We start from the raw sequence: 17855 nt of genomic DNA on the forward strand, positions 1-17855 counted from the left end.
TTGTATCCTCTGCTATAGACATTATGGAACAAGACTTGGTCATGCTGCGACAGGGCCAATCTCAACTACGTTCTATTTTGCTATTAGGCTGGACGCTACAAAACTTGCATGCAGGCTATGTGCCATGGCGTTTAATCAACACAACTTCTCTGTTTTCAGAATTCAATCTTACTGATAAACAGGTCGAACTGGCACAGTGGGAGCAAAGTATACAGTGCTGAGCATTGAAAAACTGGACAAATTGCCATTTATGGTAGCAGAAAACCCAGCTACTGAATGGATCATTCATGGCAAAGTAACTCTGCCTGTTACTACTTTCCATTTTCAATATCGCCTAAAAAATATTCCAGCAGGTAAATATGAAAGGTTCGGTAAAGAATACATCAAGACATCCTGGGATTTACTTTACACACACAGATGTTGGAGTGAGGGTGTGGTGTTTCTTAGCGGTACACACTGTGAAAATGCACTAAGCGGTTCTCTCGTATGTCAGGGTATTAATTTACACAAGGCTTGTAACAGATTAAACGCATATTTGTCCTGTCACCTGCAGGGTTCACTAGCCATAGTGATTAATCCAATTTTTGGACAACTTTCAAATGGAAGTTACATTATGTTGAATGATCACAGCTGATGTGGCATGTTGCGAGGCATTCCGTATCTAGTAACGGTTACTTCCAGGGTCACTTGCTGTATGCAAGTCTTGTTCCCCAAATTAGAACTAGTCAGGGAGTCGCCTTTATGGCCTTCACTGAACATCTCTTCGATACAAGTTGATACTTTAAGCAGAATGAAAGCCATTCTTTTACAACAAACTGTGCCTTTGACCTCGGCCAAAGAAACCTATGATCTACAAATTGCAAGGACTTCGGCTGAGATACAGGCTCGGTTAAGTACAAACTGCCCTACACATTTCACAGAAATGTTGGGACGTATCTTAAACATGTCTGATATGAGCAGTATTGTGCATGTATTTAAGAATGTATGTTCAGGACTGTTAACACCTTTTCAAGCAGTCCTCGGAATCATTCCAAACTTCGTGCACTCGGTGTTTGGTGGTCTGCCACTAATTCTTGCACTCGTTGCAGGAATCCTGTTTTTATTCCTACTGCTACGCTTTGGCAAGCCAATCCACCGGCGTCACTCCCAGCACAGTAGAGAATGCTCTCCTGGAAAGGAAGTGTCGTGAGCGCATAGTAAACTTTTGGTTTTACCTCATCTATGAGAATTAAATACCACATGGTTTCTGTCATTCAGACCAATCTGGCGAGATTGCATCTTACCTGTTCTACGCTGCCTGCTTTGCGGTGAAGAATGCGTGCTAGACATCTGTCTAACACTCCCATCAGTCATGCCTACGGATATCGTTACTCTGCTGGACCTGATAACGGCCCAAGCTCTGTGTTGTCCCCAGCAGCTACCAATCCTGATGACGACATTCATTGAGATCTCACAGACGCAAATTGCTCCTGCTGAGGTACGAGAGGAAACAACAGGCACTCAGGTAACATCGGAAACTAACATTGCTGATGCTTCCAACGCTGAAGGCGATGCTTCGCATCTATGTGCGGTTAATCTTTTAAACGAGGTATTCCAACTTACAGCTACAACGGTAGATGATTTTTTGTCTACAGGAATAGAGGATTTCTTGTTTTCTCCATCCCCATACACTGACATTTGAATCAGTACACAGTGTACCGGAAAGACTCTGAATTTGGCCTTCATTTTAAAAAACAATAGACAAACTTTGGAACTTTTTCTTATGATTAATTTAATTTCTTCTAATTTGTATTTTTCTTTTTATGGCTCAAGTAATCTACTTATAGTAGAACTATTCATAGAGAATAGATTTCTTTGAACACTTCCAGAGACCAATTGTCATCTTGTCAATTTAATTTATGTAACCTGACATGAAATGGTTTCAAACTTTTTTCTTCTGTAATTACGAACTATTTCATCATTTGTATATATTGTTGTTCATTCATTTAGCATTCACTATAACCATATGCTCAGAGTGAAACTTTTCTGGAATGTGTACAGCACGTTTGCATTCCATGCATAGCCACTATTTTAAGAGATGTTTTTTAGAATATGCGTTTAGATACGTTTTAGTGAATCATGTGATACTCTATTTTTACATATTTATCATGTTTAGCATTTACCATTTAGCAATGTCGTTCTATCAAAATTGGAGTGGGTGTTGTGTGTCAATTTCGATGCCTGTACATAGGTTTACTGAACAATGTCCTTATAGAGGCACAATTCGCATTGCCCTTAGTTAGGCATAGAATCCCAGCCCTTATTTAGGCATTGGCCATGCAATCCAAATACAGGCATGGTCACCTACATCTGTCCATCCCACGTCACAATGAGTTCTTAGAAACCAGACCCTTAAGCCATTGCGACATTCCCTGCTTGGAATATAGATTTTTCCAAGAACTCATTTATTATGCATGAACTGCTATACCCTAAGGGTTCATTCATGATGTCTTCCTCTGCCCACCTTTACATCAATGCTAGCATTCCTAAGTAACTTCCAGATATAAATATACCTTCACTTACCATGGCAAACCACTGCTCGGCTGCACTGCTACCTACCGGCTGTATACTTGCACGACGCGGCTCGCCACGGCAAGTTCAGAAGGAATTCGAGTCCCCACCTGATGCACTGACCAGATGCTGTCCTCCCTGCTCACAGAGATTCCAGCTTCCAGTGTTCTGACCCCCTTCGCGGGGTGTTGGAGTTTGAGATCCGGAAAGAGATTCCCACCTCTCTCATTCTAATGTATGTAGCTGACTAGAACCTAGAGGGACTCTTGGCACTTACTAACTAAACTTATACTATAGCATACCATACTATAGAAAACAACACCTACTTCTTACCTCGTACTACACTTAGGTTAGGTACACTGGGGTAGAACTATTTAGAAGCACCAGATGAGTATCCAGTTTAGCCTGTGTTATTAATGTGTATGTATACGAATATAGGTCATAGCTAAAAGACAATGCTATTACAGTATTATTTCTTCTTACTGCTCACGATGTACATTTTATATCTTGCATACTGTCTAATGATCGTAACAGCTCATATCTCTTACACGAGAAATAAGACTGTTCAATAAATCCTTTTATTGAAACGCCTGTCTATTCTTTCTGTGTAACTCTCCAGAAACTAAGCATGCACGATGACTGAGTGAAACTGTTATCTATTGTTTCCACCATTCTGAGACATGTTCCGATTCTAAAGGGAAACAAAGTTGTCGTGCTTATGCAGTTATCAGAAACGAATCCCTTCTTGTTCATTCAAGAAGTTTATTGTGACATCTGAGTTAGCTGGCACACACAAGTAATTAAGTTTAATGTACTTGATAGGAGCATACTGTCCTATGCTAAAACTATAGTGTATATTATTCCAATGCGCAGAGCCTATAAGGGAAATAGGAACACTACACCTCAGAAGTCGAAACCTTCCATAGTAACACTTGCCTGACAAAGTTGGATGTCACCAGATTAAGCTTCTCCCCTTTATCTGACAGCTGGTCAGCGCCTCTTTTCTCTTTCTCCCTAGAGCACCAGCTCCTGCTTCAAGCGAGGCCCAGGTCACTGCAAATTTGCCTCTCTTCATCTCAACCATAGGGCACTGGTGCTAGTGGTCAACTTGAGAGTCTCCACACCAGTCACTCCTCTCCGCCAGAGAAACCAGCTGCATCCTCTTTTTATTCATGCCATGTATGTTGGCTCTTGGTTTCCACCAGACCTACCTCCTCTGCAGGACTAGCTGTATGCTCACTCTCTCTTCACAGTTAGGGGAAATATAACAAGGTAGCAATACAACAATCCACTGTTAGAGGCCGGAACTGAGTAAGGATAATGTTCGACAGAAACAATCGGACAAGTAGGTATGTCACTGCTATATGTAGTCCTCTGTAAAAAACCCCAGTGATGAGAAACCCAGAAGACTGTTAACCTGCCATAGTTCTCCTTCTGGTCCTTTTCTCACGCACACTCCTTTACAGGGTTTTTTACACCCTGCCACTGCTAGAACAGTTGTATGGTTCCAATTTGAATAACAAGAGATCAATTCTGTATTCTTGTCTAAAATGTACTTGGGCCCCATATGAATATTGTAAAAAGAAAAGAAATGAAGCATGCTGCTTTTCTATTATCTTTTTTGTTGAATATTGCAATTTATTGGTACTAATACATACAATGCCAGTAAGGATTTCCCACAGAATCAGTCCTGTCAGCGATAAGACTGATTTCCTTTAACAAAGTGTGCCTAGGGTACTGAGCATCAAGAGATGCAATAACAACTAAGACATACAAGTCAATCTAATGCTCCCTTCATGCAGTGACAGAATGGATTCGGTTTCTACGCTGGATTCTCTTTATAGTCAAATCATATGGGTATTCTCTGCAGTGATACTTCAGAAAATCCAGGACCTTTTTTAAACCAAGACTAACACATCTATGTTAATGTGGCGTTCCTTGCTTTTTTTCCAAATAAAGTGCCTATGGCCTTATTTAGTGTTTAGCAGAGTGGGATATCCTCCAAAACATGGTGGATGCCCCGTCAGCTATATTTAGAGAAAACCATAAAACAAGGAAATAATGGGAATTATTCTACATTTATATGAAGCTCTCTTTTCTACAGGTGATACATTTTAGCCTTTAAACTACAGTATTAGAATTGCATACTATTCTAACGCGCTACAAAATTAATTTGACAAATCATGGGTCAATGAAGTGCATTCTTAATCACAACATTTATCAGATCTTTGAATGAGACACACCTTGAGTTGGATCCCCTGTTGCAGGCCTCGAATACTCCTTGCTGGGAGCTCTTTTATGTGTCGGTAGGCATAAGTGGCACACTGCTCCTGTTCAGCCTGCAACTGTGGAGCAAGCTTAGCGAGCTGACCTTTGTAGTTCTTGATAAGTGTTTGCAAATTGTCAATGTGGCTGTTTACCTGCAAACATTGAAAAATAAAAGCTGTTAGCAGGAGATCATTCTAAATCATACCCATGCTATCTATTGGAGACAGAGTTTGTGACAAAACATGAAAACAAATGTATTATAATTGGAATATACCAATGCAAAACATCTTTCTATGCATAAAACATTTATAGAAGTGATTATGGCAATGTAGAAATAATTATCCGAAATGAGGGAAGAAAACAAGTAAATATATTATCCACACAGGGATAGGGAAAGACATACATTCAAAACAGGGGAGAATGACTCTGGGGCGGAGAATTCAGATTTTCCACAGCTAGGATGGATAGAAAATCATGATTTTCTCAAGGACATGGAGGCTGATATTATGCAAATTTCTTTAATTGCATACTCACAGCAGCAACTACAAAACAATGAAAATAACTTAGAATGGGAATCTAATAACATTCCAATCTGTATTTAATTCCATGTGTGGCAGCCATCTTCCTTATTTTGCTGCGAACATCCTCCACAGTTAACATCCCGTAGAATACTTTAATATAAACAAATCCCCAAAAAATCAACTGGAACAAATCATCTCTTCTCCATTACTTTATTTCTTGTAGTCTCCTCCTCAAAACAAACCAAAAAAACATATTGTAGGGTGGGAATTACAGGGAGGGATAAAATCAGCCTTGGTGTCTTTAATAAAATCATGATTGTTTACGCATCCTAGCTGTGGAAAATCAGAAATTTATGGCAAGGCACAGAGACCAATATTATGCATGTTGAAAGCCTTGCCATAATATTCCTCACTGGACAATCCACAGGCTTAAAATAGAACTTCTTAAATACTGATTCCGATGACCAATCTGCTTCAGCTAAAATACCAGTCAGTCTAACAAAAATGCTTTTGATGCTGTAGCCCCCCTAGTAGAGTGAAGTCTAAACTTTGACAGATCTGTTCCTGCCCTTCTCATAACTTCCGTGACTCAACGAGCCAAAATAGGAGTGGACACTGCTTTATGAAGCTTCTGAAAGAAACTATCAGCTTCAAATCTGTGCTGCATCTCAGGCTCTCTGTTCTCCTTTCATACTCACGCAAACATATCACTACACACAACTTTCTACATTCATCTAAATTTCGGTAAAAACAAGTAAATAGATCATCCACACAGGGACATCTGGCCTGAATCAAAAAAAAACCTAGAGCTAAAAATCCAACAGTTGAATACATATGATTCACACATTCAGTTCACTCATATGATTGATGACACCAAGATTTCCTTCCTCGATGTATCTAAAAGCAAAACAGAATCTGGTCTGCAGACTCAGATATATAGGAAATCAACAGACAAAAACAGCACTTCACTGTACACAAGTTTCCATCCAAAAAATCTAATACCCAATATACCATACTCACAATTCTTAAGGATCAAAAGAATTTGTTCAGATAAAGGAACTTCGGAAGAGAGTATAACAGCATAGAAACAGAAGTATTTAGCAACAGGGTACCTGACTAACGTTCTGGTGGAGGCAATACAAAGGACAGCAACAATGGATAGAGACACGTTGCTGAGGAAACAACCTAAAACTACATCACAATGACAAGATTTTTGTCCAGATACTACATTTTCAAGCAGAAACCATTACATGCATATACGAGATGGAAGAACCTGAAAGAATTGTTGACTACATCAACCTACAAAGAGAAATCAACATTTCAAGGGACAAAAAGATGTCAACATTGCACACAATGCAATAATGTAATAACTGGAACTAACATCACTCACCCGAGATCTGGGGAAATAATTAAATTAACACACACAACGGACTGCAATCCCAAAAATGTAATCTATAGCATCAAATGTCCTTGCGGATTACTATATACATGCAAGAGAGAGTGAAAAATAAAAACACGAATAACAGTACATAAAAGCACAGTTTGTACTCAAAATAAGACTTTGAATTTGGCCGTACATTGGTCAACTGCTAGACATTCAATTTCACAGTTACGCTTTCAGGTGATAGAGACATTAAAACCAGCTTGTGGTAAAGACCTCACAAGAACCCTATTACAAAGGGAAGTATATTGGATAAAAAGGTTAGATACACAACATCCTGGAGACCTTGATGATAACGTCGACATGAGTTGCTTCTTATAAAGAGCCAGACTGGCTATGAGGTAGATGTAGACTTAGAACCACTTAGCCTATATACACAGTCAATTCATGATCATTGCATACATTTCATAGTGGGATATGTACACATGGTGAATATCAAAACACTGCATGTATGGAATGCCACGTATGAAAAATAGTCACTAATGCACATTATCAAAGGATGGGTATGCAATAGCTTTGACCAGTGACCGTGAGTTATAGAAAAAACGGAATCAGTCAGAGTTTAGCAGCATGTGTACACAATCATGTGAGGATGTGCAGTGATTTCAAAGGCATCACGGAGGAACATTTGATTAACTATAGATAATGGATGGTTTTCGACCTTCGTTGAATTTGAAGAATAGAAATGTGGATCACGGTGGTTGAGTATTTTTGTTTTGCGGATCAGATCTGTAAATAATGGTCAATACGAAAAATGAGAACATATCATCTTAGAAAGGCGGCTGTATTATCGGGATTTACTAATGGTTATGCGGTAGTACATTTTTGCTGTTAGTCTCCGGCTGGGCGCTTTAAAAAAACATAGGATTACGGGAAACATGAGTTTGACGTCTATTTTCTGTTGAGAACAGAAATGACTACTCTGAGGTAAGTGCGAGATAGTGTAAGTAGAGAGGTACATGTGAGGAATGTAATGATGATTATTTTAGATGAGAAAACTCGTTTGAGCGTGATGACAAGTGGTTTATGTATATTTTGAGTAATCACAGAAGTAAATCTCGTAATTTACGTACAATAGGAAATCTTGTTTTTTTCCCAAAAACGAGAGCAAGCAACACCATTCACAAGAGGAAATAAGATTTTTTTTAAATTAGAAGGTTAGTTGCACATTAGTAAATTAGGAAGTTGAAGTACAGTGGGACTTCAGTGAGCTTACGGTTGTTTTCTTTGATGATTTTCAGAAGTGACTGAGAAACATTTCTCGCTGAGAGTGTTTTTTTAAGTTTGACATTCAGTAAGTTATTGTCCCTGAAATGAACCATGTATATCATGACTGAGAGCGATGTTGTCCTCATCACTTAATCTGGATTGAGTTACAGCAACATTTACAGAGCTGCATGTGCACGCAGTGGTATTTATCGTATCGGGAGATAAGAGAATTTCATCACATTGTGTTGTTTTGAGACTCGGGTTGATAAAGAGAGTGAGAGAACAATTGAGCACTAATCACCAATAGAAGGGGGCATTTCACCAATACATTGACTTTACTTTACTCAATTACGTAATGTGGTTATAGCCCATCACTGTATGTTTTTATTTTTGTTTCTTTACAGATTGGCCCTGATGAAGGGACTCAGTCACAAAATGTATTGGGCATGAGAAATAAATGTGTATGTCAAGCCAGCAACGTGAAAGCGGATAATATGTATATGGGCTAATATATGTATATGACTATATGTGATCATCAACATATAGAATTCAGCTACTAAATTTTGTATATAAATAAAAGAAAAAATATAAATACAAATCAATTTGAAGAAATTAAAAAAATTGTTGACATTGAATTTTGTGAATTGTGCACATTAGTTTCAAGTATAGTTACTTGAATTAATGATACATATGACTAAGCAGCATTTTAGACAGCATGTATTCCAGTGAGCACACTAATGTAAAGAATGATTCGCTATTTCTATATAGGGAGTGCACTACACACTTTTATTGGCACTGTGAATTAGCCAGAACTAAGGTCAACATATCCTGATGGTATGTGTGGACGTTTATGTTGTCCAACAAATGCACAGTTTTACTGAGAAAGTATGAACCGTACGACACGGTGCTACCAACGTTCTAGCTTTTGTACTTATTTAATGGGTCTCCACAGTAGTTTTTCTTTTGTGTGCCCAAAGTCCCTACTCTCCAACTAACCGGAGACATCTGTGGTGTTAGAGAAAGAATCCTCCTCAGCTAAGTGGGGAACCCCTATTTCCGGTTGTAGGTTGTTCAAGCTTGAACATTTAAAAGGTTCACCCTCTCTAACTGCCATATATTCAAGATACTTCAAGGGCTAATCCAGCACAGGTGGTTTTATGACTTAATTGCAGACATGCGCTAACACAAATGTTATTACAACATAGGCTCAGGCAAATGGGAAGGGATGTTACCTTTGTGGTAGAGGCCAACAAAGTATACAAAACAGAGGTATTCTATTCATGGCTCACATTCCCAGCAGTAAATGCCAATTCCGAGGATGTTCACACATACACTGAAGTAGCAGTTCCACATCAATATAGAGCATATGAGGATGTAGAAATCCCACTCATTTTTCTTTTTTTTTCAAAAAGCTTTATTCGAATTGAGTGAACAAATTCATAAAAGCATACAAGATAAAATCACATTAAAAACAAACAGTGATTGTATTCATAATGTGGTCACTATTTGTGCTATAGAGATAAAAAATATTTAAAAAATTTGATAAAAAAACATTTTTTTTTAAAAAGATTTTTGGATCTTTATGGACAAACGTTTACACATTCCGACGGTATTCAAATTAAATGATCTTTCTAAACCCCAGAATTGCTCTCAGGAGGGAAGTTACTGTACTAATGGTGTGCTCATCGTCTAAAGTTCTTAACTTATTGTAAGACTCTCTGGACGATCTTAAGCCCCATGAAACGAGGAGAGGTTTCAACAATTTCCTCCTTGGATAACTATAGAAGGAGCAAAAGAGGATACAATGAATATTCAATTGAGTGGACACATCATTGCAAGGACAAATTCTTTTTCCCCTTGACCAGTCATTGCACTGAGGTAAAGTTACAAGTCTATAGAACGTTTCCAGCCGGAAAAGAGTGAGAAGCATACGATAATAAAAAGGTTGCTCTAGCAAAAGATAACGCTGGATGCCCTGATGGAGTGTTACCACATCGTGATGATTCATAACAGTTTTCTTTGCCCTTTGTTCCTTCCATCTTTTGGATTCAAGGTGTTCTCGGAGGGATTTTTTTAGAGTAGATCTTGACAAAGACTCCATGGTGTCTGGGTTTGAAAAATATTCCGGGTGTCCAATTTCGCGGATCAAAGTTTTGATATAGGTAAACCATTTAATGTTATTGGCTCCGTCACATGCCAGACAGTCCTCTATTATGGCTCTATTGAGGGTCGTGGAAGGATTAGTCCAGACATTGTTCCAGAGTAGGACCGGGGCAGATTTTATAATGTCCGAGACATGCTGTAGGGCCACTTCCGCGTGCAGCACATAGGTTGATGTGCTCTTTGGGGCGGCCAGTAGGTATTGCAGAAACCGGTTCTCGATGCGTTGGATGGCCTCCACTGATTCAGCCCCCCAGATACCCGCCCCATAGGTTCCAGTTGAGACACATTTAGCCTTGAATATTTGCAGCAACTCCCTAACTGGCCTGCTCTTTAACTTTTTGGCAAAATTTAAAAGTGCGCCCGTTGCTCTAGTAAGTGCTAAAGCCCCAGCGTTTACCGCAGGCTTCCATGAGCCCTTTCTTTCAAAATGTACCCCCGAGTAACAAAAGATGTCCTTGAGCTCCACCCGCCTACCGTCCAATATGATAGAACATGGTGCTCTACGTTTGTTTGGCCCACATGACATGGTAAACGTCTTTGAAACGTTTACACATAGACCCCTTGATTGCATGAAGTGTGAGAATTTTTGCAATGCTTTTTGGAGGCCCACCCTTGTCTGTAAGAGAATAGCCGCATCATCAGCATAAAGGAGTATGGGGATGGGGTTTCCTTTTACTGTGGGATAATCATAGTATTGATCAGTGAGGACAGATTACACATTGTTTATATATAAGTTAAAAAGCAGGGGTACAAGTATGCACCCCTGTCTTACTCCTCTATGAATGCGGAACAAGTCTGAGGATTCCCCCAGTCTACCGTGTCTCACACGAGCACCTGCCCCATTGTACAGTTCTCTAATGAAGGTGAGTATGCGATAATCCAGGCCGATGTCCCTTAAGGTTTGCCACAACATATCATGATTAACACAATCGAATGCAGAACTGAGGTCTAGAAATGTTATGCACAAATTGTTTTTTTTTTAATGAATATATTTAGATGTTATTAGGGAAAGATTTAGGCCCTGCTCAACTGTCCCTCTTCCTCTTCTAAGCCCATATTGTAGATTAGACAATATCTGTTGTTTATCCAACCAGTCCTGCATTCGAGCAAGAATGATCCTGCCTGCTATCTTCATAAGGCCGTCAAGAAGGGATATTGGGCGATAGCAAACAGGATCATTCCTGTCCCCCTTTTTGTAAATCGGGACCACCAGTGCCTCTGACCAGGTGGAAATAAAGCCAACTTTATTTGAAGAGTTCAAAACTCTAGTGAGTATTGGCACCCAGAGGTCCGGTAGGTTTTTAAAGACATCAATAGGAACACTATCAGGCCCTGGAGCCTTGGCCGCTGGGCTTTCTGCTAGAGCCTTATACACTTCTTCCAGTTGAAACTGTATATCCAGTGGGAAAGAAGTGCATAATTCCTCATTGGTAGTTATTGAAGAGGGAGATCCTTCTAGGGGAGCTAAATTGCTGTATAGGGCCTGAAAATGATTCACCCATTCCTGTGACGAAATGGCATTGTCTATCCGGGGGCCCTGGCGGTCTTGAAAAAAGGGGCATTTACCGCCTTCCAAAAGGCAGTGTTGTCCTTTAGCTCAGAGGCTGCGTGGAGAGCTGACCACGCTTGCAGTTTTAGATCTTTCCTCCTGTTTGATAGGGCAATGCGATATGTGCGCCTTGCTGATTGGACATTTAATCTAGATTGTGGTGAGGAGTGCAGGGCTGTTTTGAGTGCAGCAAGTGCCCTGGTACAATTCGCATCGAACCAACCAGGGGAACCCTTAGCTGTATAACGTGGGGTTCTAACCAGGAGCTGTTTTATGGAGGAGTAGATTTTAATAAAGGATCCAAGAATAAGCTGAGGATCCTCTTCAGATGTCAAACAGATGTTAATTTCCTCTTGGACATTAGTGACCAAATCTTTTAGGACGTTCGCCGGTATGACCTTCTCCCATTTAATACAAAACCCATTTTTTTGGCAGAGGATGGGATTCAGGTCATATTTTGCGGGGTTTTTATAACATGGGTTACCATACTTAAGGTTGAGAGTTACAGAAATGGGGAAGTGATCGCTCAAGCCAGTGAGGACAGTCTCCCATTTAGTCACCAGAGAAGCATAGCGCATCGATAGTACAGTAAAGTCAATAGTTGAGTTTGCCCCTCTCCCATTGAAGGTGGGACTAAATATTTTTGGGGGACTGCCTAGCTCATTTATGAAGGCTAGTGAGAAGTCGGCTAGTATGTTATTAAGCAAATCCCCTAACTTAGTATGAGAAAAGTGACTCATGAACCCCTGATTATCTTCATCCAGACCACACACACCCAGTAAACTCCGGGGGCAGAGAGAACAGTTAAAGTCTCCTACCCACATCAGGAGCATATCTCCTGACAGACTTTCTTCAATCTTAGTCAGGGCTTTTGAGAATGTTTTAATAACGTTCTCTAGTTGCACTGAGGGGATATTGTTATAGAAATTTACTATGACAAACATTTTTAAAGGGCCCCATGATGTAATTAAAATTTGAAAAAAGTTATTGTCAGTAACACTTTTAAGCACGGAGGGACCAGTAGTAATTGAAATGTACAGGGATAAACCTCCCTTGTGTCTACCTCTTCTGCTTGGTAGTGCCGGAGTAGAATAAGTTTTGTAGCCTAAGAGATGGAGCTCTTCGGTTGCCCAAGTTTCCTGAAGGCATATGATGTAATGGGTCATAGTCAGTGATTGCCAGCTTACATTGTTGATTTTTGCAGCAAGACCCGCTACATTTTAAGTTATAACACTTCCAGGGTTTTCGAAAATGGGCAAAAGATTTGGCTCACTCGGCAGCAATGAAGAAGATTCAAGGTTGCATGTTTTTAGGGAGGGGGGTCGGCATCATAGTGTCAATAACAGTTTGACCGTTTGTTAGTAATTGATCATATGGCTCGCTGGTTCGGTTCTGGGAGGGTGTCTTGGGACAGTCACCATGGCCGAGTCAATCTACTCCGTCTAGTCCTGTAAAGGCATCAAATCTATTTGCTATTTGGACTAGATAGTTACACGCCCCTTGAGCTCCCTGGTAGGGGTGTTTCACAGCATGTTGGGGAAATATTAGGGACCTAGGGTAAAAGTAATCTAGTTAGCGGATCTGTATCCCCAGATTTCCAGTTTCCTGATACCACTCGTTTAAACACTTAGCGACCCTGTGGTCTTTAAAATTAATTATTACCACGTCGCCTTTAATGTCCTTTGGTCTCTGACCCAGCCAGTTCGCTCTCCTCACCAGCAGGATTTCCACGTTGATATTAGGGGGTAGGGGTCTGTTAATTTTTAGCCAATAAATGACTTTATTTTTAAGGCTCCTGAAATCTTCAAACTGCCCTGTAGTTAATTCAGGGACCCCAACCAGCACAACAACATATGGAGCTGATTCAGGAGGGAGATTGATTTGTACATTCGGATGAGTACTGTTACCACTCTCTATATGGGATCTTGAATTATTATATTGGGATGTGGCTGTTCCATTTTGGCTTCCCACAGTGCCGTCTGTCCTTTTACAATTCAATCTAATGGGGACCATCTCAGGTGGCACAGACCCGGTTCCTTTTTCCCCAGCACTCTCTGCTCTCAATGAACTTTGCATTGGGGTTGGAGCCTGAATGTTCTCCACCAGCAATTGTGTGTGTTGTGCAGTATTTTTATTTATGCTAGTGCTATTGGGATTTCAGTGCCCTTTACCTGTTTTAGTAAAAGTCTTATTTTCCCTCCCCTGTAACAATTGTGCTTCCTTACTGTGATTTTTTCGTGATGAGAGGGATACTGGTGATGCTTTTTTGCAAGTATGGTTTTTATAAGTGTTTTTTATGAGCTCCCTGGTCTGTTCTGCGTTCGTCTGTGTTGTAGCTTCCATATCCCCCAATTTCTCAGATATAATCTTTAACCTGTGTACAATGGGTAATATTAGTGATTTAACCAAATGTTCAAAATTCCCGATTAGTTCTTTCATAAAGGGAAGATGCAATGCTTGATTATCCAACCCAATTTTCCCAGACGGTGGGCGAGATTTCAACGGGCTTCCACCCGTCCTCGGAGAAGTGTGTGTTATTTTTAATGACTTAGCACTTCTACCTTGAAGAATATCCCCCCTGCGTTTCCTCTTTTTATGTCTGCTGATCTGATCCTGTTTCGCAGTTGGAGGTGTAGATGTTAGTAGGTTCACCAAGGATATCTGTTCAGATGAGACTTCCAGTGGTGTTTCTACCTGCGAAGGATCTTTAGTAGATTCAGCCGAATTATCCTGGTCCCTTAGCTGAAATGGGATGCTAGTATCACCCTCATAAGTTCGCCCTCCAGCCCGTTCTAATGGGGAGCTGGCTACTTTGATCGTCCCCAGCGAGGAGCGCTTATTACGCATAGAGGGAGACAAGGATAATCTAGTAGACAGGGACTGTGACCCCACGGGGACACTGTCAGTGGTAGGGTGGTTAAGCTGCATGTCTGTTGTGGGGAGAGTACCTGGAAGGGATACGAAGGATGGAGCAAGGTATGATTCTTGGGAATTGTTTGTAGTCATAGATATGTTAAGTGATGAGAGAGGGGGAAGTGACCCGGCAGGAAGTGAGAGGCGTCTCTCTGTATGCTCAATGGCTTTTACCACCACTCCAATAGTCTTTTGGAGCATACGATCGATTGCCGTTAGACTGGGCAAGGTAGATTTAGACTGTTTCTTTGCGAGTGAGGCAGGCATTTTACTATACTTTAATGGGGCCAAGTTGTCCCACTGATTTTAGGAGCAATAAGGACGGGTCAACAGTACATTTTCACATGCGGAAGGTAATAGTTCGTAAGCAGTCTATGTGAAGTCCTTACTGTGTTCAGCAGAGTGATCCAAGGATGTCCTGCCACGGAGCCAAGGGGAGGGGCCCAGCCCGGCCTCCTTCGGCCCCTGAAAGGCCACAAAACGGCCCGCCCTTGTCCCGGGCGCACCCGCGCGCTCCAGTGACGCGGTGAGTGACGCTATTTTATGCGCCTCCTGGCGCCCTGTCCGTGTGCGCGGCTTCCGGCCGCAGTGACCTGTAGTCCAATGTTCACCCCCGCTCGGCGGCCGCTCTGCAGGTGTTAGAGGCGGCAGCGGGTGGTGAGTAGGATCACCGGGGAGAAGAAGCGGGTCCGTAGTGAAGGAGATTGCCTCCCAGTCCGCAGCAGGTACAAAACAGCAGTGCCTCCTCGATAATTTTATGAAAGCGTCATGCTCTGCAGTGAGAGACGCTGATTTTTATGTGCCTCCTGGCGCCCTGTCCGTATGCGCGACGTCCGGACGCAGTGACCACAGGGACCTGTAGTCCAATGCTCACCCCCGCTCGGCGGCCGCTCTGCAGGTGTTAGAGGCGGCAGCGGGGGGGTGAGTAGGAGCACCGGGGAGAAGAAGCGGGTCCGTAGTGAAGGAGATTGCCTCCCAGTCCGCAGCAGGTACAAAACAGCAGTGCCTCCTCGATAATTTTATGAAAGCGTAACTCACTTATCAGAAGCACATGAACTGGATCCTAGGCACCCTACCACATACATTGGAATACTAGGTCCTCTCAGCAATGAGGTAGCAACACGGCCAATCTTAGCCAGTTACACATTATATATCCAGACATAGCAAACATTACAGACCTAGAGTTTGGACAACTATACAGAGATTTAGTTACACTCTATAGACGTCTTGTACAATTTGTTATGTGAACCATAACATCTATCTGACAAAGGACTGTTCTAGCTGCACATCCACAATTGGCTATGCCTGGAATTAGTCTTGTAACCATCAATGCAATAATTGGTAAAGTTCCCAGCAGACGGAAATAGAATCCATGCTGAATTGCACAAACAATTAATCAGCTTGAAGCGGTGTTTCCCCTTACAGGACCCCAAGAAAAACATAGAATTATCACAATATGCCTGCCAATGGGGATGGTTCCCCAGGTGGAAGACTCCACTACTTGTTGCACAGCCTTTGCTGCAGTCTTTACCAGATTGCATGGTACACCGTCATTAGCTGTTTTGCCAAAGAGGCTTAAACAGATTGAAAATGAGTACGGGGCAGATCCTGCCCTTGATTTGGGGATGAAACTAATGGGCAACTTAGCTGCAGCATCCTCAATCATACTACGTAATACAAAAGGGGAAACAGCAGCTTTGGCTATATGCCAGCGACTCACATAGGTTGCTCCTGTAAAGCAGGAGTGTAATCGACCTAAAATTAGTGAAAAAACCTATACACCAATAGGTAGTGATAACTTGGAAGCCAACCAAAATAAACCACAAATTAAGGGTAATTCTGAAAAGGATAACTGAAAGCAGGCACCTGAGTCTTCTAAAAAAAGGTGGAATAGTTAGAAAAGTGAAGAAAATCCTAAAACATGGGGGAGATCTCCTCAACAGGAGTCCACTGAAAAGTGCTATCATTAGCGTAACCGTGAGTCAATTAAACAGCCACATGACCATTTCAGTCCTTTTAGGAATCATCCAAAAAACGCCCAGAGAGAGGAAAGCAAGACAAACCTACACAGTCAAAGCCCCAAAATAAAAATAAGATAGTGGCTGGGATTAAACCTAAACATACCACAGATAAATGAGGACTCTGCTTCTGGACCAGGAGTGAGCTCTGACCATGCTGGACAGAGCAGCAGTAGTCACAATAGTTCACCAGAAACTTATGAAGTGTCTGGTGGCAGTAGCAACAAGTGACACCATCCAAGTGGAAACACCGGACCAGAGAGTGTCCCAAGTCAATTATATGAATTACAACTACAGATTGAGAAAGATATACAACCTACTATCGCTGTTCTCTTTTGGGAGAAATTGTCATTCGGCTTTTGCATTCTCTTGGATGAAAAATATTTGGCCACCTGGGTTTATTATGGATTGCCCACAAGGAGAAACAGTAATTTTACCAGCTTTTTCCGACCTCGTTTCAGAATCACTAAAACACACATACGCCAAGGAGTGGGCCTTAGCACAAGCTCAGGTGTTATATCTACCATGTGGGTTGGGATTAAGGATCTCCTTACCACACCGTACCTGTGAGGTCTAGCCCACATCCACAAAGACAATACCCCATTAAACATGAGGCTAAAAAACAAGTTGGAGAGCTACTTTATACCAAGGTGTAGTAGAAAGTTGCACCTCACCAATGAATAATCCTGTTTCCAGTAATGAAACCAGACCATTCATATCATTTAGTCTTATATTATAGACACTTGAACACTGTTACATGCACAATTGCTGAACAAAACACGGATAGAGTGGCTCTAAGGAACAAAATAGTGTGCATAAAATATAAAACCACATTAGACATTTCAAGGGTTTTTCTGCCAAAACATACCACCTGAAAGCAGGTACCTGACCACATTTAGCTCTTTAGGCTCTCAAAAAAAATGTTCATTGTGCCAAGGGTATAAGAATAGCCCCAGGCTGTTTTCAGCCCGTGTTACAGAATTGTTACAAGAATTTGATGACCAAGCATTGTCCTATGTCAATGGCATATACCTAACAGATGATATCTTAACAACACACTTAACCAGAGTAGAATGCATCATTTTGGGATTTCCTCACATGGGCTACAAATGTAACTTCAAAAAATCAAAGATGGCCTATCTCAGAGTCCTGTTCCTAGGGATACAAGCTGTCAAGTGAATGAAAAAGCATTGCGACACAGCTTTTAGAGAAGTGTGTGTTTT

General features: G+C 41.3%; 1 protein-coding gene across 1 annotated transcript in view; it reads right to left on the reverse strand.

Moving 5' to 3' along the window:
* Positions 1–17855, reverse strand: part of DCDC1 (doublecortin domain containing 1) — a 1658417-nt gene that overhangs the window by 1038642 nt on the left and 601920 nt on the right. The window contains exon 8 of the mRNA XM_078683738.1: positions 4794–4970. Within this exon, the coding sequence (XP_078539864.1) occupies positions 4794–4970 (177 nt within the window). The remainder of the gene's footprint in view (positions 1–4793; positions 4971–17855) is intronic.

This window comes from Lissotriton helveticus, chromosome 3_1, assembly GCF_964261635.1.
Source record: "Lissotriton helveticus chromosome 3_1, aLisHel1.1, whole genome shotgun sequence".
NCBI lineage: Eukaryota > Metazoa > Chordata > Amphibia > Caudata > Salamandridae > Lissotriton > Lissotriton helveticus.